Source organism: Dama dama, chromosome 29 (genome assembly GCF_033118175.1).
Source record: "Dama dama isolate Ldn47 chromosome 29, ASM3311817v1, whole genome shotgun sequence".
Taxonomy (NCBI): domain Eukaryota; kingdom Metazoa; phylum Chordata; class Mammalia; order Artiodactyla; family Cervidae; genus Dama; species Dama dama.
The window spans coordinates 20898030-20918994 of record NC_083709.1 but is presented as its reverse complement, the minus strand read 5'-3'; the positions used below and the strand labels follow the sequence as shown (position 1 = coordinate 20918994).

The 20965-nt window shown below is 40.1% G+C and overlaps 1 protein-coding gene across 3 annotated transcripts in view; it reads right to left on the bottom strand.

The window, feature by feature from the left end:
- LOC133048569 (antiviral innate immune response receptor RIG-I-like) overlaps positions 1 to 18739 on the bottom strand; it is a 69942-nt gene extending 51203 nt beyond the window's left edge. For 2 of the 3 annotated variants that reach the window (XM_061132294.1, XM_061132296.1), the window contains exons 1-9: positions 18489 to 18738; positions 12332 to 12466; positions 9244 to 9425; positions 8150 to 8297; positions 6990 to 7112; positions 5134 to 5235; positions 4655 to 4808; positions 3652 to 3910; positions 1346 to 1508 (exon numbers count right to left, since the gene is read on the bottom strand). In XM_061132294.1, the coding sequence (XP_060988277.1) occupies positions 1346 to 1508; positions 3652 to 3910; positions 4655 to 4808; positions 5134 to 5235; positions 6990 to 7112; positions 8150 to 8297; positions 9244 to 9425; positions 12332 to 12466; positions 18489 to 18594 (1372 nt within the window). In that variant the 5' untranslated portion in view covers positions 18595 to 18738. Of the gene's footprint in view, positions 1 to 1345; positions 1509 to 3651; positions 3911 to 4654; positions 4809 to 5133; positions 5236 to 6989; positions 7113 to 8149; positions 8298 to 9243; positions 9426 to 12331; positions 12467 to 18488 lie in introns of all 3 variants that reach the window. The other variant, XM_061132295.1, reaches the window with a different exon arrangement.
- Positions 18740 to 20965: the final 2226 nt, after the last annotated feature.

Below are 20965 nucleotides of genomic sequence, written 5' to 3'. Positions count from 1 at the left end.
CATATTTTAAGCCCTGTCTCTGTTCTTTGATCTTCTCCCTTCCCACCCAGTCCCCAGGGGTGTTCACAATGTACCAAATATTCATTTTTGCAGTATCCACAGAACATGCTGTGTTCTGGTGATAGCTGAAAAGAACATGCTCTGCGCTCCAGAGAAGGCTGTCTTCTTAGGAGAGAAAGATACACAAGCCAGGTGACCAGGCAGAGAGCTGTGACACGGTATGTGCAAAGTGCCATGGACCACGGGAGGCTTCTCTCATTCTTCCCGGGGCAGCAATGTCATCGGATAAATAGGGGAAGAGGCAGGGAGGAGGGAGCACAGTCATATGCAAAGGCTGGGATGGACAAAGCTTAGAGAGAGAATACACATGCCTCCTCCATCTGAGGAGCCAGAGAAATGCAACTTGGTTGGGTTTGTGGGAGGTAAAAGAGATGAAGCTCAGAGCATGGGAAAGACCAGATGATAAAGAAATTTGTGCCTGTCCAACTCTTTGCAACTCCTTTGGACTGTAGCCCACCAGGCTCCTCTGCCCAAGGGATTTTTCAGGCAAGAATACTGGAGTGGGTTGCCATTTCCGTCTCCGGGGAGATCTTCCTGACCTGGGGACCAAACATGCATCTTCTGTGTCTCCTGCATTGGCAGGCAGATTTTTTTTTTTTTTTTTTTTTGCTGCTGAGCCATCGAGGAAGCCCAAAGAAATTTGTATTCGACATCAAAAGTTCTGGGTTGAGTACCTCGTCTAAATTCCTTATAGCCAGCGCCCTTACTGTCTTAAGTGTGTTTGTTCTGCCTTGTACTCATCTGGTCGTATGCTATTTAGAGAGCAAGGGGTGAAGTCATATGTATCGTCCATACCCTCTCTCCCTTGCTGGGTTAGTATAGCATCGATATTCATGAAATGTCAATCTTTGTTAGTCAATCTTGGTAATCAAATCATATTCTGATCTTTTGAGAAAAGACAGGATGAGTTCAGATACTTTCACTTCAACCAAAATTCCAGACACATATTCAAATAATGGATAGGAACTCAGTATCATCCTCAGGCACAGAAGGCAGGAAGGACCGAGCCACGTACATGCTAAGGTGTTCTCAGCACCTCTCTCACTGCCAGTACCTTAGTTACATTTTATGGAAATGAACAGTAAGAATGATTGCTTTCTACAGGCCACTCCTGAGCTTCACTGGGGAGAGAAGCTGGAAATATGATTATTCTCCAAGTTTGCAGTTAAATATTTTCCTCTAAGCAGAGAAAGGGTAAAAATTCAGTGTTCATCTACATGACCCTGAACTAAGAATAGCAGAGGGTAACAAAGTCCCAAAGGGCTTGTGACTGGATCCCACTTACACTTCTGGGGCTTATAAACAACCTCCTCCAGTTCCTCCAAGTTGTCTCTGACAGTTGCTACCACTGATGTGTCGAGAGAAGCACACACTTTGCAGATATATTCTGTGGCTTCAGCTGTATTTTTGGCATCTCCAACGCCAACTGAGGCAGTCAGCCCAATGACCTGTGAGGAGCATTCCAAACTGTCAGGTGTCTGGGAAATAGCAAGATGTTTCCACAATCCCTCATGTAACTCTTTCCTGCTAAAGTAGGGTTTTTATTTTTAAAACTAACTTCAGATAAAGAACAAGAACATTACTTTTTTTTTCTGACATTCTCTACGACATCAAAAATGGAAAGGTCCCCATTAGGTGAAGCACTGAGTAGATGCAGGAGCCACTGCCCAGCAGCTGAACACAGATCAGCACAGAAGCCCAGAGAAGAAACCCTTTCCGGCAGGACTTCTCTGTCTTTACCCTCGTTTGCCCCGTGACACACGCAACAATACACTGAAGAGGGCAACGACTAAAATCAGACATGCTCCCATTGCAGTCTCAGCCGTGTCACATGGCTGGGTGTCTTGGACAAAAGTCTTCATCTCTCTGTAAAGCTGGAAAACTTTAGCCATTTAAACTGGAAGTTGTGTGACATAGAGAACGGACTTGTGGTTGCCAAGGGAGAGAGCAGTGGGGGCGGGCTGGACGGGAGTTTGGGATTAGCAGATGCAAACTATTATATGTAGGATGGATAAACAGCAATGTCCTACTGTGTACACAGGGAACTATATTCAATATCCTGTGATAAAACATAATGGAAAAGAACATGAAAAGAATGTATATATATATATATATAAAATGGAATTGCTTTGCTGCACAGCAGAAATTAATACAATACAAATTAATATTATATACCAAATAGGGTTCAATTTTCAAAAAATGACAGCTTCAATTTTTAAAAAGTGATTAACTTCAATTTTTAAAAAAATGGTAGCTGGGTGAGTTCAATAAGATGACATTTGTAAAGAATTTAGTTTAATGGTCTTCTAAATACTTATTTCTTCCTCTAATAGTCACTCAAATTGAATGACTGAATGAATCATTCAAATAAACAAGGAATCTAGTTAACTATCAATTTTATTCTAAAAAACTGAAAGAGTGTGATTTCTACTAAATTGTCTGAATTTTGGGCACCATACTGGATTTCTTCTCACCCGTGCTTCCTAAATGGTTAATTGTTAAGCCTAGAGAATGCAACACGAATGTGAGGCAGGTGAACCAGAGGCATGGTTTCCAACCTCATTCGGCCTCAGTAACACCAGGCCGTCCATCTGTGCTCCTCTCAGTTGTGTCTCCCGTTTCAAATTTTCTCAACGCTCCTGAGCGCCCACCTCCATTCTCATCTTGATTTTTCTCAGTGAACCATCTCTCTTTCCTTCATTCAAGAGAAAACGCCAGGGATTCCATACCCTTCCTGCCCCCATCTATAAACCATTCTCTGTGTTGACTCCTCTCAGCCCCTCCCCTCTGATGACACCAAAAACAGCGTCCCGTCTGCTCTCCTGTACTAACCCATCTGCTCATCCCACACCCTCTGGTCTCTCCTGGCATCCTGTTCTGTCAGTCATTCCCTCTCTCCCATCCTGCCCCTCTGGTGGCTATCCACAACTTCATACTCTGCACTCAGGCAGTATTAAGAACGTCATGATTCTTGGGGATTCCCTGGCAGTCCAGTGGTTAGGACTCAGCATATCCACTGCTGTGGCCTGGGTTCGATCCCTGGTTGGGGAACTAAGGTCCCCGTAAGCTATACAGCACAGCCACAAAGAAACAAAAACAAAAAACTTAAGCTTCTCGAGCCCCTATGCACTTTCGTATCCCTGTGGCTCTAGACACACAGTAGCCTTTACTGAAAACCATCCAGCTATTTTCCTTGTAAACTATTGCTAGTTTTTACCTATCCTATCTTCTATTCGGTCTCACTTTACTTTCATAGCACATTTAAGATCGTTTTGATCTCTTTTCTGTACAACTCCATTGTGTGTTATTACCATAAATTATGACATAATTCTCACATATTTGGCTCCCCACAAAACTTAAGCTGCTTGAAGGCAAGGACTATCTTTTTATATTTGTGACCCAGTGCCTAGCACAGGGCATGACACATGGAGGTACCTAATACATATTTGTTAAGTGAATAAATGAATGAATCAATCAAAATTAACCTAAAGAGTTGTACAGTATGCAAGGATCTAAGAAGGACATCCTCGATATGGCCACAAGGGTAAGTAAATAGGATTTAGAAAGAAATCCATCTGACTTTGGACATACCTGGGGCAGTGAGTCTGAAGATCCTCCCAGTTTCTGATCTAGATAATTAAACATGATCATATTATATGGATGGTGTTTATTGGTGTTGTGGCATTCATCAAATATCATCAAAGTAAAGATGGAGAGTGATGGAACAGTCCCGTTTTTAAGGCTGTTCACAAGAATCTGTGGTGTTAAAACAATGATGTCATTGTTCTCAACAATCTGTTCCACAGAGACACTGTCAGCTGTCGCTCCAGAAATGCCTGCAACTTTGTACCTGGAAGATGACAGAAATGTCCTATTAGTAGCCATGATATGAATAAGGAACCACAAAGATCAGAATGTCAATTAAATTCTCCCTAAGTCCAAAAGGAATGGATTTGCAGAAAAGGTAAGTGCTTGGAGCAAAGCCTGACACACAGTAAAGTGAAAAAAGTGAAAGTGTTAGTCGTGTCAGACTCTGCTATCTGTGGACTGTAGCCTGCCAGGCTCCTACGTCCATGAGATTCCTTAGGCAAGAATGTGGAGTGGGTAGCCATTCCCTTCTCCAGGGGATCGTCTCGACCCAGGGATCGAACTAGGATCTCCTACATTGTCGGTAGATTCTTTACTGTCTCTGACATATAGTAAGTGATCAATAAATGTAATCTAGGAAGAATTGCTAGTATTAATAGAATATATTCCATGTGGCACCTGCAGATACAGAGGACCAACCATAATTCTTTCAAGCCACCATGAAAGAAAATAGAAGAGTAATATTAAATAAATTATAAAATAATTTAAAAAGTTAAATGTGCCATTTAAATATAAAATTTATCTTAAGTCATTTACTCACTCTACAAGAGCTAATCAAAGGAGTTTAGGATTTCAGGTGTATCCATGAAGGAGTTATATCTAAATTATAAAAAAGCTTAATCTACTCTAAGTTTTTTGAATCATGGTTTTCCAAAAGCAAAACAAAGCAGAAAACACATCGGTTACATGACCTAGAGAAAAAGAAGCTGGACCAACTCATACTTACCCAAATCTTTCAAAATATTCTGAGAACACAGATTTCTGCTGTTCATATACTGGGAGTTGAACAGCAAAAAAGACAACTTTCCCCTTTCGTCCTTGCGGAAATTTCTTAAGATGATGTTCACATATAAGAAGTGAAACAAAGGTTTTTCCACAACCTTTTAACATATAAAGAGAAAGACAACAGACAAGTAAACATGATGGGGGGGGGGGGTTAACAACTGAAGAACTTTCACTCTGACTGAAACACCAAGCTGCTTTCTAGGTAACATGCACTCACACATGGCCAGGGACTGCAGGAAGCTAAAAGAAAGCATTTTCTCTACTTCCTCCTGTCCCTGAAAACAGGAGACTACATGAATAGAATGGTTTTTTCAAAAGATAAATGGAACAAGGAGACAATTGAAACTTGCCTACTTGGTCCCAGTGAAAAAAAGGAAGCAAACAGAGAAATAAACTATTTCAGTAATTGCATCTGCTTACCAGTAGGAGCACATATTATTGTGTTCTTTCCCTTCTGAGCAGGTAAAGCAAGCTCTAGTTGGTAATTTCTTGGTTTCAATGGGCTATAAGTAGGAGGCACTCCTGTAATACAACAGAAACTAAGTTAGCAAATAGTGACCACTCTGAGGAATCAAGTCAACACTATCTTCCAAAGGACAAGAAATATGACTCTAGCAAGAAACACCTCATTTAAGAAAGTTTAGAATTCTTATTTCTAATTAACCATTCCAGCTTCTGCACTGATTAGAAATACAGAATTCTCCCTCAACAGCAAAGTACCAATGGCAGGAAGGAAAAAAGGAAAAAAAAAACCCACAAAGATTTCTTTCTGAAATCATCATGGAAGCCTAATCAGGAGAAACTAAAGCAAGAATGGCCTGCTGCTGCTGCTAAGTCACTTCAGTCGTGTCCGACTCTGTGCGACCCCATAGACGGCAGCCCACCAGGCTCCCCTATCCCTGGGATTCTCGAGGCAAGAATACTGGAGTGGGTTGCCATTTCCTTCTCCAATGCATGAAAGTGAAAAATGAAAGTGAAGTTGCTCAGTCGAATACAGGGCAAAACAGATTGCCACGGGTTAAAGGAAATGCTGTGAGACAAAACAACAACAAATCCTTCTAAGATCTTTGAAAAACACCAAACTGAATTACCAAACTCCAAACTAATCTCTTACCAACAAGCAACCATGCTTTATAATTCCGCAGGCTCTCACATGGTATTCTCTCTTAACAGAATCAAAAGTTTTAAAAAAATAATCAGAGGTATCTCACTAACAGATAAGCGTACAGAATGTTAAAAGCTAGAAAGACCTTGGAAATCATCTATTGAGTCTAACCTACCTATTTTAAGGTAAATGGAAATTTCTAAATGGTTAACTGAGTTTGCTAAGGACCTTTACCTGTCAGAAAACTTAAAGCAATTGACATTCACTGATTTTATTCTGGAGTGACAAAAATATGTATCATTTTGTTGCAGAAACAGTCCATCATTTCTCACCTTTTGTTCTTATCCTCAAATCACATCCTTCTTCCAACACTTCTTTATTGATCCTATTTTTTTTCTCTGATGCCCTTTTATAAATAATGCTTTACTTAATTTATTATGCTGCTTTCTGGTCTCCTCATGAAAATATGCTTCTAGAAACATAAAGTGGGCCTTATAGGGACACAGTTAACTCATAGTGCCTTTGTGTGAATTAGAGAAAGGACTCCCTTTTGGAGGATATAGCCCCTCACTGCACTGCGTTGGCAAACAATGCAGGCTGGATCTCACCCCAGCTCAACCTCTAGGGCCCACACATTTGTACAGTGCACACACTTATCAACATACATTGCAGCCCCGGGATCTTTTTTTTTTTTTCATTTATTTTTATTAGTTGGAGGATAATTACTTTACAATATTGTAGTGGTTTTTGTCATACATTGACATGAATCAGCCATGGATCTTAAGAGGAAACTGAACAAGTGATTCACAAAGAGCAGAAGTATTTCTTTAGAAAGCAGGGCTGATTTCAGATGTCACAGGCATTGAGCTTCTGGGAGGACTCTATTTGCATTTTCAATGTAGACATGCACATCCTTAGTGATAAAAAAAAAAAAAAAAGACCGAAAAGAAGAAGGGTGAAAAAAAAGGAAGAAGCTGGCAAGCACTATGGAAGGGAGAGAATGGTACTTCTAGTTGTGGGGGAAAATATCTGTTTTAACACATATTCTCTTTTCGTTCTGATTTTTCCTTAAAAACCTTTTCATTAGGCTATGACTTTTGGCACTGCAAGACATGACCCCACACGAAATACCTCAAGAACATCATTACAGAGAACGAACAATGCTGAGTACCTGAAGAAGGACAGGAATTCTGGTTAAGATTCTGGTTTTCCGGTTCTTCTTTGTAGACAATCTGTACGTCCAAAGTTTTCATTTCATCATCCTCAAGATCTTTCACTTGAATATTTTCTGCACCTTTATGAAAACAAAACACATCTTATAATCTCTGTCTGATTATGATCTTGATGGTGAAAGCCCTACAAAGAGGTCATAAAATTTTAAACTTCCATTACGATTTCTCATAACCATTCCCTCTACCTTTTAAAACAACTAAACAAATCTTTTTGAATTTGAAATCTCGATTTGAAGCTTGAACTCCAGAGTTGGTTAGGACTTTATTATTCACAGTGTGGAAGACAGACCAGAAACTTCTTTAGGAGCTTGTTGGAAATGCAAACACTTGAGCCCCAACTGAATCAGAAGCTTCATTTTAACAAGATCCCTAGGTGATCCACAACCACACCAAAGACAAGCCCTATTAGCAGAAACACGCTTGTCTTCCATTCCTGACCCGACCCAAGACACCAGATGTGTATTTAGACAGATAATTTCTGAAACAATTATAATCTTAAAGAAGACTCTGAAAGGCTAAGACCAGACCTCAGATGGTTTACCAAACTCAGCCTTTAAAATAATGCTCTGAGAAGATGTTATTAGCTTCAGGAAGCCAAGTGATAGCTCAGCCACTTAATCAAAACAGACTCTTCCTTTTAATCTTGTTCTAGTTCAGTTCCAGATGGATTCTAGGCAAGAGAACCACCAGATAGTGTCTCAGATGATTCTATTCTGAAAAGGCAGTGAGTTGTGGAGTTTGAACCTTTAACTCTAGAATTTTCAAGCTATTTCTCTCATCATCTAAACCCAGAGAGTGAGCTCAGACTCTGCCTTTCCCCCAAATACTCTGGGCAGATAGGCTAATTCTGGATGAAAGGGTTTGTCCTGATCCATTTTCAGGGGATATATACAACCCAACTAATTCTGTAGACAAAAAACCACCTACCTCCCAGAACTCAACTTCACACTGGCCTCTCACTAGAGATATAGCTAAGAGTATTTGAAGGGGAAAATGTTTCTGACAGTGAGTGAAAAGCAGGTAGGAATGTAAGAAGCTCCAAGCAGAACTATGAAGAAGGGCCTCTTTTCAGACCCTCACACCCTTCCGAATATCCTACCTTTCTCTACCATCCACAGTTCGCTGAACTTGCTCTCTTCTTTCTCCAATGCAAGTTTCAAAGTTTTGGGCCAGTTCTCCTTGTCTGATCTGAGAAGGCATTCAACCATTTTCTCTGCACCTGCCATCAGCCCCTTGTTGGAACTTATCTAAGGAAGACAATTGCAATGGACTGATCATGTGTTTCAAAAGTTTTCATCTTATGAGTTTTTACTGAAGAAACATCAATTCAAATACTATCAAATTTAAAATCATTGTATACTCTGGTTCACTAGGTCTCTTTCGTGACTGTTCTTGCCCCCATGCAACTTGATCTTTTAAGACACACTTCCCTTTATCCTTGTCCTCTTACACATGATATCACCATGTCAGGCCATGAGTTCTTACCTCCTCTGAGATGTTATTGTATTAACATCAGCTATATCAGGAAAACAAACTATTTCACACCTATTCAAAATATGGCTATACTGGCATAGGCATATTTGGAAGGATATAACAAAATATTAACGAATAGTTTTTTCTCGATAGTGAGACTTACATGGTTCTTATTATTAATCATGATAATTAAAATTCACTGAGCAATTACTATTATGTGCCAGAGGTATGTAAGCACTTTACACATATTATCTCACTCAAAGCCTATAAGAATACCTTACTAATAAGGTACCATTATTATTCCCATTTTATACAGGAAACTAAATGTGCCCAAGATCACACCACTAGTAAGTGGCTGAGCTTGGATTAACAAAATTGATTTGTGTCCAGAGACTGAATACTTAACCACTGGAGTCCACAACCTTTTTTCTTTTTATTTGCTAAACTATTTGATTTTATTTAAATTTGTATAAAACATTATTCACAAAAGTAATAAAGTAATTTTAACTGAAAATAGGGCAAACCTGAAAAAAATTTGTGACACAAATTGATTACTCAGATCACAAATAAAAGTATCCTTCTAGGTAACTGTGCCTTAGATTTGAGGACTTTAGTAAATTTTAATGATCTTGCTCAGTTCTAAAATAACATAGGAAACAGAAGACATTCCTCATGGTCAAATTTTCCCCCAAATTCAATATTTAACATTAATTAAAATACCTGAATAATTTCTTCACATTCCTGATTAATTAAACATCCAGATATTTCAGGAAGGATATCTTCTGGATTGATTGTGGTTTTAAATTCTGGTTGTAAACGCTTTAAAAGTAATCTATACTCCTCCAATTTTTCAATTTTTTGGAAATCCCAACTTTCAATGGCTTCATAAAGTCCAGAATAACCTGCAAAGTGGGAAACAAATAGGGCTCTTAGGACACCAACTAAAAAAATATGTTGAGATTAAGATAGAAATCACATTTGAATGTATTGTGAGAGAACTGAAAACAACTGTAAATCACTTCCATTATTTATGATCTTTCAAAAAGAAAATTCAATATTCATTTTAGGGACCCCACATTTCAGGTGGAGCTAGTGGTAAGAACCCTGGGTTCAATCCCTGGGTCAGAAAGATACCCTGGAGAAGGGAATGGCTATCCACTGCAATATTCTTGCTGGAGAATCCCATGGACAGAGAAGCCTGGCCGGCTAGAGTCCATGGGTCGCAAAGAGTTGGACACAACTGAGTGACTAACACTTTCACTGAGAATAAATTTGAAGTCTTATTATGTGGTCTTAGTAAGATGTCTTCCTTCCAAGGTACCCCATGGACTTCACCTACAATCTCTGATTTGCCTTTCAATTGAGTCAAACCATCATGCTAAGTATCTTCTCAGTGCAAAGCAGTAAAAAGTGCAAAAAGAAATATAAATGTCAATTCCTGCCCCTCAGGGCCTTACCAAGTAAATACAATGGGAAATTTGAATGAAAAAATTATTTCCAACTAGAATTATCCAGGAATGCTTGGCTCTAAGTTTCTCTTCAGAGAACCACCAGGCTTGTCTGACTATAAGGCCCACACTCTTTTCATTGGGCTATAAAGACCATATCAGCACATATGAAGCTATTATCCAGCTTAATACCTGGAATATTCCAGTACCTTTGTGGGTCTGTGTCTCGTCTCTCTCACTCTTCTAGCTTCCTTCAAAGATACCACTATCCGGTATTTGATTTATCACTCTTGATTTCTTTGAATAGTTGTGTGGCATATGTTCAGTTCTCTAAAGAATACATGTTTAGTTCAAGCTTGCTTGAAATGTTTTAATTATATTCTTCACTAAATGCAATTTTCTCTGACTTTTTAAAAAGTTTAATATTACACTTCTAAGCTTCACCTGTGCTGTCATCTGTAGCTATGTTCATACATCTCCACTGCAGGATAATCAACTTGTGTGAATATCACAAAATGTATTTATCCATTCTCTTCCTGAAGGATACTGGGGTTGCTTCTAGCTTTGTTTCTTTGCTTGCTTGTTTTTGGCATTACCAACTGATTATAGTATGAACATTCTTTGTAAGTGTATTCTGGAATATATGTGTTAAGAATTTTTCTGGGCATATACTTAATAGTGAAACTGCTGGATAGAAGGAGAGCTGTAACTATAGGAGCTGATGCCGATTGTTTTTCAAAACAGTTGTAGCATTTACACTCCCTATTGTCATCTTTAAATTTTCCTATTATTAAAAATCCTCTTCAAGCCTTCCCACTGTTGGACTTCCTAGATTTTGCTATTATGTTTCTAATTTACAACTTCGTAATTGCTAACAGGGCGGAGAATCTTTTCTCATGTTTATTAACTTTTCATGTTTCCTATTCTTTGAAGAGTCAGTTCACATCTTTTGCCCTGTAAACATTTTTTTTTTCCTAATTGATTTTAAGCCTTTTAAATATATCGTGGAAACTAATTCTTTCGTGATAATGTAGTTTGAAAATATCCTCCCCCAGTCTGTCACTTGTTTTTTCACTTTCTGTATAGTATTTTTTGATAAACAGATACTCTTAATTTTAATGTCCTCAAATCTATCAATCTAGGTTAATGTTTTAATGTCTTATCTCATAAATCCTGTCATACCCTAAGGTCAGAAAAATGCTCTTCTGTATACTAATCTAAAATAGTTAAACTTTTGCTATCATGAATTAAGTCTTGAATTCCTTTGACTTATTGTGTATTTACAAGTGTATGTATGTACATGGAATGAGGTTAAGGAAGACAAGTTTATTTGTATCCACGGATATGAAAGTTAGGGTTTGCCTGGTTTTTAACATTATCCCATTTTAAATGGCCCACTGCAATGTATGAAAAAGTCCCTCCTTTCTGAATAATCCTCTTTTCCTGGTGATCTCCAGTACATCAGAATTCCATAAATATATGAGTCTGATTGAAGGCTCGCCATTCTGTCTCATTGGTCAGTTGTTCAATACCAGGGCCAGCATCACACTGTATCAATGCCTATGACTTTTAATAGATCTTGATATCTAAAAAAGGAACCCCCAACCTACTGAATTCTTCTTTAGAAGTGCACTGACTATTCTTGGGTCATAATTCTTCCACATACAGTTTAGAATCTGCTTGTCAAGTTCATAAAGAAGAATGCGGGATTTTTGTTTAGAATTGTATTGAATGCATCACTCAATGTAGGGAGCACTGACGCTTTTACGGTCCTCCTCTCTATGTGCACAGGTATATGCCTCCACTTAGCTTGGACTTTTTTTTTTTTCTCGGCTTTGCCGCACAGCTTGCAGGATCTCAGTTCCCCAACCAGGGATTGAATCCAGGCCATGGCAGTGAAAGACTTCTAACCATTCGACCACCAAGGAATTCCCTAGAATTTCTTTACATTTTTTCAAAAATCTTTTATCATTTTCTCTATTCAGACTCCACACATCTTTGGCTAGATGTATTGCTAAATATATTGTAACTTTTGTTACTATTAGAACTGGTATCTCATTTTGGATTACATTTGCCATTTTTCCCAGTGGGTGGAAATACAACTAATTTTTGTATACTGATCTTAAATCCAATAAACTTGCTACACTGTCCCATTAGTTGTAATAACCTCTCTGTAGATTCCTTTGGAAATTTCAAGTAGGCAGTTATAGCATCTGCCTGAAAATAGTCTTTACATTGCTTCAGATTAAGAGACATAAACTAAATGTGGATACTTATAAACTAATAGAATTTCACCTTTACAGAATCTTTAAACACTCAAGTACTATACTCTGATTTGTGAGTAAAAAGAATGAACTAACCTGCTTGGTGAAGGGCATCCAGAAAGCCGCGGAACCAGCCTTCCTCCTGGAGCTCCAATAGGATCTGGAGGAAAAGTGAAGCAGCCTCTGTGGGCCCCTTGTTGTTTTTCTCGGCCTGAATATTCTGCACCACATCTACAAACAGAGGCAAGAGGGACTCATCAAACTGCAGAACCGCTAATCATTGGAGGGAAGACCGCTAATCACTGGAGGGCAGACCATTAATCATTGCAAGGGTTGTCAGATCTTCTCCATCGGGGCTGGGGATTCACAGCAATGGAAGGACCTGCAGGAAAGCAGCAAGTTCTCTGTCTTGATCAATCATACCCATTCTTCACTGCCCCCCACCCCTACCCCCAGCCTCTCTGGAAACTTCTACTCTCTGTTGTAGAAGTCTGGACACACGCTGGAGGGCAGTTTTAAGAAAATGAGTTTCTTAAAGATGTTTGCAAGAGTCTCCCCTTAACAAGTGAGAAGTCATGGTAGCACCAGGTTAGGTAGAAAAACCATGGCTTCTTCTAACATTTGAATGTTTCTTGTTCAAAAGTCTGAATTAATCACAGGACTAAAAGGGCGTGAGGATAGGACCACTTCTGTCATCAGTGACAATTACAGTGGACACAGCAACCAGCAAATCTGGAAAACTCAGCAGTGGCCACAGGACTGGAAAAGGTCAGTTTTCATTCCAATCCCTAAGAAAGGAAATGCCAAAGAATGCTCAAACTACCACAAACCTGCACTCATCTCACACGCTAGTGAAGTAATGTTCAAAATTCACCAAGCCAGGCTTTAACAGTACATGAACTGTGAACTTCCAGATGTTCAAGCTGGATTTAGAAAAGGCAGAGGAGCCAGAGATCAAATGGCCAACATCTGTTGGATCATCGAAAAAGCAAGAGAGTTCCAAAAAAAATCTACTTCTGCTTTATTGACTATGCCAAAGCCTTTGACTGTGTGGATCACAATAAACTGTGGAAAATTCTTCAAGAGATGGGAATACCAGACCACCTTATCTGCCTCTTGAGACATCTGTATGCAGGTCAGGAAGCAACAGACAGAACTGGACATGCAACAACAGACTGGTTCCAACTCAGGAAAGGAGTATGTCAGGCTGTATATTGTCACCCTGCTTATTTAACTTCTATGCAGAGTACATCATGAGAAACACTGGGCTGGATGAAGCACAAGCTGGAATCCAGATTGCTGGGAGAAATATCAATAACCTCAGATATGCAGATGACACCACCCTTATGGCAGAAAGCGAAGAACAAAAGAGCCTCTTGATGAAAGTGAAAGAGGACAGTGAAAAAGTTGGCTTAAAGCTCAACATTCAGAAAACTAAGATCATGTCATCTGGTCCCATCACTACATGGCAAACAGATGGGGAAACAGTGACTGACTTTATTTTTTGGGCTCCAGAATCATTGTGGATGGTGACTGGAGCCATCCGCAATTAAAAGACACTTGCTTCTTGGAAGAAAAGTTATGACCAACCTAGAGAGCACATTAAAAAGCAGAGACATTACTTTGCCAACAAAGGTCCGTCTAGCCGTCTAGCCAAAGCTATGGTTTTTCCAGTAGTCATGTATGGATGTAAGAGTTGGACTATAAAGAAAGCTGAGCACCACAAAGAACTGATGCTTTTGAACTGTGGTGTTGGAGAAGACTCTTGAGAGTCCCTTGGACTGCAAGGAGATCCAACCAGTCAATCCTAAAGGAAATCAGTACTGAATATTCATTGGAAGGACTGATGCTAAAGCTGAGGCTCCAGTACTTTGGCCACCTGATGCGAAGAACTGATTCATCTGAAAAGACCCTGAAGCTGGGAAAGATTGAAGACAGGAGGAAAGGGGGACAACAGAGGATGAGATGGTTGGATGGCATCACCAACACAATGGACATGAGTTTGAGTAAGCTCCAAGAGTTGGTGATGGACAGGGAGGCCTGGCAGGCTGCAGTCCATGGGGTTGCAAACAGTCGGACACGACTGAGTGACTGAACTGAACTGAACTGAACAGCAACCAGAGTTAGAATAAACAGAGGTCCTTTCTTGGTCCTTTTTCCAGGCTTTTGCTAAGACATGTGAAAAACTTAGTAAACAGAAATCACAATGGAGCCAGGAGACCAGAAAGGGGCGCTCTCATGCCCTGTGCCCATAGCAGAGCCCAAGAGGAAGAAGTCAGACTTCTCTTCTTTCCTGGCAAGGACTGAACCGAGGAAAAGCCACTGACTGTTTACTACAGCTCCTCCCAGCCTCCTTTTCTCCTCTATAGAAGTGTTCTTCCTTTGCCCTGCAGGGACCTGCATGTGGCTGCCATGATTGCACATTCCAGACTGCAGTTCTCTGATGATCCTGAAAAAGTTTGTCTTTGCTGGAGAAATATCTGGCAGTCTATTTATTTCAGGTCAACAGGTGGTAGGAAATATGGTAGAAAAGAAAAGGCAGAAGGAGCTAAAGAAAACACAGTGAGGCCAGGTAACAGACAACTATCCACCAACCAGCTGGTGGTCTTACTCATTTTGCACAGTAACTCCATGTTTGGGCTGATAACCAAACCATTACCTTCGTATGACGTGACATTTGATAATTTTCCCCACTGTCGAAGCAAAGCGAAGTCAGTTGCTCCGACTCTTTGAGACCCCATGGACCGTAGCCTACCACGCTCCTCCATCCATGGGATTTTCCAGGCAAGAGTACTGGAGTGGGTTGCCATTTCCTTCTCCAGAGGATCTTCCCGACCTAGGGATTGAACCCAGGTCTCCTGCATTGTAAGCAGATGCTCTACCGTCTGAGCCACAAGGGAAGTCCTATTGTCAGTGGGATGTAAATTCTAAGGGAGTAATTCCAATTGTCTGGCAGGTTAACCTCTGTATTCTCAGAGTTTAGAAGACCTAGTACTCAATGTACACTTAACAAAGGTATGCTGAATGAATGTAAGAAGACAGGAAGGAACGCCTCCCTTTTCTGCCAAGGTCTATGCAACAATAAAACAAACCCTTTTAAAGTATAAAATTCAGTGGCTTTTAGAGCTGTAAATCCATTACCACTGTATAATTTTACTGCCTTTTTATTACTGTAGAAAGAAATCTTATACCCATTAGCAGTCATTCCCCACTTCCCGTGTGGTAACTATGGATTTGCCTATTTTGGACATTTCATATGAATGGGATCATAGAGTATGTGGTCCTCATGGCTGGGTTCTTTCACTTAGCATAATGTTTTCAAGGTTCATCCATGTTGTAATCATGGATCATATTTAATCCTTTTCCCTGCTGAATAATAATCCAGTGTATGGATACACCAGTTTTGTCTATCTATTCATCAGTTAATGGGCATTTAGGTTTCTACATTTTTTCTTGTATGAACAGTAATGCTATAAGCGTTCATGTACAAGTTTTTGTGTGGACATATATATTCATTTCTCTTAAGTACATATACAGCTAGGCACAAGATTGCTGAGTCTTAAGGTCACATTCTGAAGCCTGGGGTTAGGATTTAACCAAAAGAGCTGAGAAAACAAGATGGGGGAGGGACAGATAATTTAATCAGTGTAACAGAAAACAGGAAAAGTGGGGTGAAAAGCAAAGAGTTTATGTGATAAAATACAAAGAAATAAACAGGAAAGATGTAAACCAACTACATGAAAACAGCTGCCTATGGGGCAGGACTTGAAATAAAAACTCTAGGGTATTGTTAACATTCAAAAATAAGATAATATTATACACAGTATTTTTAAGCTTGCTTTTAAAAAATTATTTATTTCTGGCTGCACTGGGCCCTCATTGCTGCATGGGCGGCTCTCTAGCTGCAGAGAGTAGGGGCTACTCTCTAGTTGTGTGGAGGCCTCTCACTGCAGTGGCTTCTTTTGTTGGAGCACAGTCTAGGCACACAGGCTTCAGTGGTTGCAGCAGGAGGCTCAGTAGTTGTGGCTCTCGGGCTCTAGAGCACAGGCTCAATAGCTGTGGCCCACGGGCTTAGCTGCTCCGCGGCACGTGGGATCTTCCCGGATCAGGGACTGAATCCATGTCTCCTGCACTGGCAGGCAATTCTTTACCACGGAGCTACCAGAGAAGCCCTCAAGCTCACTTTATAAACTTACCTTTTGGGGTTTTTTTGTTTTGTTTTATGAGGAGTTTATTGTCTTTTTTTTTTAAGGTTTATTCAGACAGATACATACTTCACAGAAACTTTTGGTATTTTTATTGTGATGTATTACAACTATAAATTAAAGTTAATATATATTAAAAAATAATCCCACCTATGCACTCCCATAAGCACACTATGGTTTTCCATCAACACAGTCATCACACTTTTATTATCTATTGTTCAGTTACCTGACTTCACATATGCTCTCTAATCTCAGAGTAGAACCATTCTTATCGATCCTTCATTTCCTAAAAGGATGCTTCCTATTAACTATTATGTGTAGTAGTATGTGTTAATGCTAGCCAATGCTAGCCTCAGGCCTGACACACACCTTAACTGGTGCTAAGTTGCTGGTTATTAAATCAGTATACTAATACATGAAAGAAGGGGATTCCTATCATTGTTAGTGTTTGACTTTTTGGAGCATTTCTAGAAGAGACAGATGTCTTGCATGGCTCACATTCTTCAAGGGCCCCAACTACTCTGTGGCCATTAGGATGTTATTTTGTTACTTGTCTCTGAGCATAGCAACAAAGTGGGAGTCCTTTGTGTTGGTGGTATTCTTTCACTCCTCACTCCACAACCTGTGCTTTGCTTTTACAGAGCAATTAGCACTCAAGTTACCTGTCAGCTTTAATACAGTTTCCAAAAACTGACTCACATCAGGAAAGTTATGTAGGCGTTTGGAGCAGACTCCCTCTTTCACCTCACTCTTTCCAGGCAGCCCCTCCCTTCTCTTCTCCCCAAGGCTCTGCTTACCCCTGGCACAAAGTACCTCAATACAAATCTGTGAAATGGCCATTATCCATCATCATGGGACTCAAATGCTGTGCGGAAACACCTGAATTGAAGCCTAAAGCCGTTCACTCCAGTGAGTCTTGCTCCTCTCATAATTTGAAAAGATACATGCACCCCAGTATTTATTACAGCACTATTTACAGTAGCCAAGACATGGAGGCAACCTAGATCTCCAATGACAGAGGAATGGATTAAAAAGATATGGGACATACATACAATGGAATATTACTCAGCCATAAAAAAGAATGACATAATGCCATTTGCAGCAACATGGATATACCTAGGGATTATCATACTAAGTGAACTCAGACAGAGGAAGACAAATATATCACTTATATGTGGAATCTTAAAAATGATACAAATGAACTTGTTTACAAAACAGAAACAGACTCACAGACCATGAAAACAAACTTATGGTTCCCAAAGGGGAGAGGTGGGGGAGAGCTAAATTAAGAGTCTTGGATTAGCATATACACACTACTATATACAAAACAGGTAATCTATGGAGCACCCACTGGATAGTGCCTAGAACTCTACTCAATATTCTGTGATAAGCTATATGAGAAAAGAATCTGAAAAAGAATGGTATAGGTATATCTGAATGGCATCGGTGGTATATATAGGTATAACTGAATCACTTTGCTGTACATGAAACTAATGCAACATTGTAAATCAACTATAACCAATATAAAATAAAAATCAAATTTATAAAAGTTTCCAGTTATCTGCTGATAAGATCAAGATCTGGCAGAGTGAGTCTCAACTTCTTCCGGAGTACAGCACTTTCTTATCATTTGTGTACTTCAGTCCTCACCTGTCTCCACCAACCCCTTGGACTTTAAAGTATTTTAAGGAAGGGCTTGTATCTTATTCTGAATCTCTGATGTCAGCGCAAAGACCAACACAGTAGACGGACACAACTATTAGTAGAAATAAATGAAACGAACAGCGACATGTTTCCCCAGCTTTAAGTCTAAACAAATGTGCAGCTCTAAGCAAGTCGTTTCACTTCGCTGGGACTCAGTTTCCCTATCTTGGCCTCCAAGGGCTTCTCAAACTCTTGACAATCCCCAGTCTAAAATATTGCGAAGATCTTGCCACAAACCCGGGGTTTACTGTATTGTTTGAAAGACCGGGATGGGGGTGGAAGGGGAATAAGAAAGAAGTCCTGAACTGTTTTCTTGCCCCAATGAACAAGCGGCAACCACTCACCATCCTTAAACCAGGGAGTCATGTAGCTCAGGATGTAGGTAGGGTCCAGGATCTTCCTGACATAGCCGCGGAAGGCGTGCAAATTCCGCCGCTGTTCGGCCGTCATTCCAGCGGCTCAGCTCCCCGCGCCCACCTGCCTCGCCTGCGCTCCGCTCGGCTGCGCTCGGCTCAGCTGCGCTCCGAGAAAACACAGCTGTGAGGCGCGAGAAATTTTCCCAAGTGAGCACCCAGCGCGGAGGCGGAGCTGCAGGGGAACCCGGGCTGCGGAGGAAAAATCGAAACTGCAACTAGCGGTGGGGGCGGGACGCCCAGGCTCCCTGCGCGGTTTCCTTTCCTCTCGGGCTCGCGGATCCCGAGGGACCCAAGGGGATCCCCGCGAGTTGCTCTTTGGTGTTCACGTCATCTTAGACTTTCTGTTTTGCTTTTAGGGCCGTAAAGTTTAGATACGATAAAATGCATAGGTGTTAATTTATAATTCCGTGAGTGTGGGGAAATGTATGCGGGTGTAACCACTTTGCCCAGGTTGTCTGGGTCCTGTGGTCTAGTGTCTTAACTTTACAGGAGACTGTCACCTGTCTGCCAAAGTGGCCATCCCGTGGTGCCTTCCCGCCTGGAGTGTGAGAGCTTCAGGTGATGCAAGTCCAGGAAATACACACGTTCGTCAGTCTGTTGTTCGCTTGTTTGGTTTGGGCTTTTGCCTGGTATGAAATAGTGCACTGTTGTCAAATATATGTAGTCCAAATATCCTCTCCCAGTCTGTCTTACATCATTCTCTTTAAGGTGTCTTTTGAGCATAAATTTATTTTGGTGAAAACTAAATAAATTTAAATAATAAATAAATTTACCAGTTTTTTCGTTGATTATTGCCTTTTGTGTCCTCTTTGGTGAATCTTTGCCTACTCCGAGGTCAGAAAGATATTCTTTGTTTTCTTTTAGGGTCTTTGTGTTTTCAGCTTTTACCTTTAGGTTATGGGCATCTCAAATTAATTTTGTTGTGGTATGAGGTAGAGGTCAAGCTTTCACTTTTTCCATACTTGTACTTGTTTCACACAAACTATTTCATCGAAAACTTTTCCCTTTTAATAGCCTTGGCACCTTTGTCAAAAAACCAACTGACTGTGTACTATATCTGATTTTATTCTGTTCCACTTATCTATTTGTTTATACTGCTTTATTTCTCTTTGTAAAGACTACGCTGGGACTTACCTGGTGGTCCAGTGGCTAAAACTTTTGCTCCCAGTGCAGAGGGCCTTGGTGTGATCCCTCGTGGGGAACTAGATCCCACATGTTGGAACTGAAGATCCTGTGTGCCACAACTGAAGCCTGGTACAACCAAATCAATTAAAAAATACTAAGGAAAAAAAAGTACATTGACCGTTCTGGGATCTTTGGATTTTGCCATGAAATTTTCTTGCCCGGAGAATCTCATGGACAGAGGAGCCTCTTGGCCCTAGGGTCGCAAAGCGTCAGACACCTCTGAGTGGCTTTCACTGTCATGAACTATTCAGTTTGCCAATTCCTATTTTTAAAAAAGCATATTGGGGTTTTGATCAGAACTACATCAAACCTACAGGTGAACTTGAGGAGAAATGACATTTTTAACAGTAGTGAGCCTTCAAATCCATGGATGTAAGTTTTCATTTATCTGGGTCTTTAATTTCCCTCAGCATTATTTTATAGTTTTATAGTTTTACAAGTACAGATCTTCTACATCTCTATTAGATTTATTCTTAACTATTTTACATTCTTTGATGCTTCTGTAAATTGAATTGTTTTTAAAGTGTCATTTTCAAACTTTTTGTTGCTGGTATATAGAATTTATTAATTCACTTGTATTATGCAATTCACTAATTCACTTATTGGCTCTAGAGAGTTACTGTTCTGTAGAGTTCTTAAAAATTTCTATGCAAACAGTCATGCCATTTGGGAATACATGGGTTTTATTTCTTCTTTTCCAATCCTTACGCCTTTTATTTTGCTTCTTTCCCATATGGCACCTCCTATGGCTTCAGAAGAAAGCTGAATAAAACTGGTGCAAGTTGACACACTTATCTTATTACTAATCTCAGCAGGGAAACAATCAATGTTCACTTTAATCACAAACTCTGTAACAGAGAAGAACAAACCTGACTCCATACCGGATCCATTCCTTTAGCTCTAACATGTGTGGTCTGTTGCCTGTGCTTGGTCAAGCTGACTCTGCACCGAGGGTTCCTCAAACTCAAAAGAATGCTGCCTTCAGCCTGAAATATACAGGATAGTCCATTCTCAGGACTCTGATCTTTAGAGGTGTAACACATTTCCATTCATAGAGATAAAAATTTGAAAGTTCTTGTTCTGCTCCTTCGTCCCTGCCCTGTTTTTGATCTTACAACAATACTAAGTCATGTTGCCAGTTACGTGGGTTTTAATTGCATCGAGTTCCCAGACAAATGTGAACCCATTCTGTTTCATTTGCAGAATGTTTTTTGTGTGTC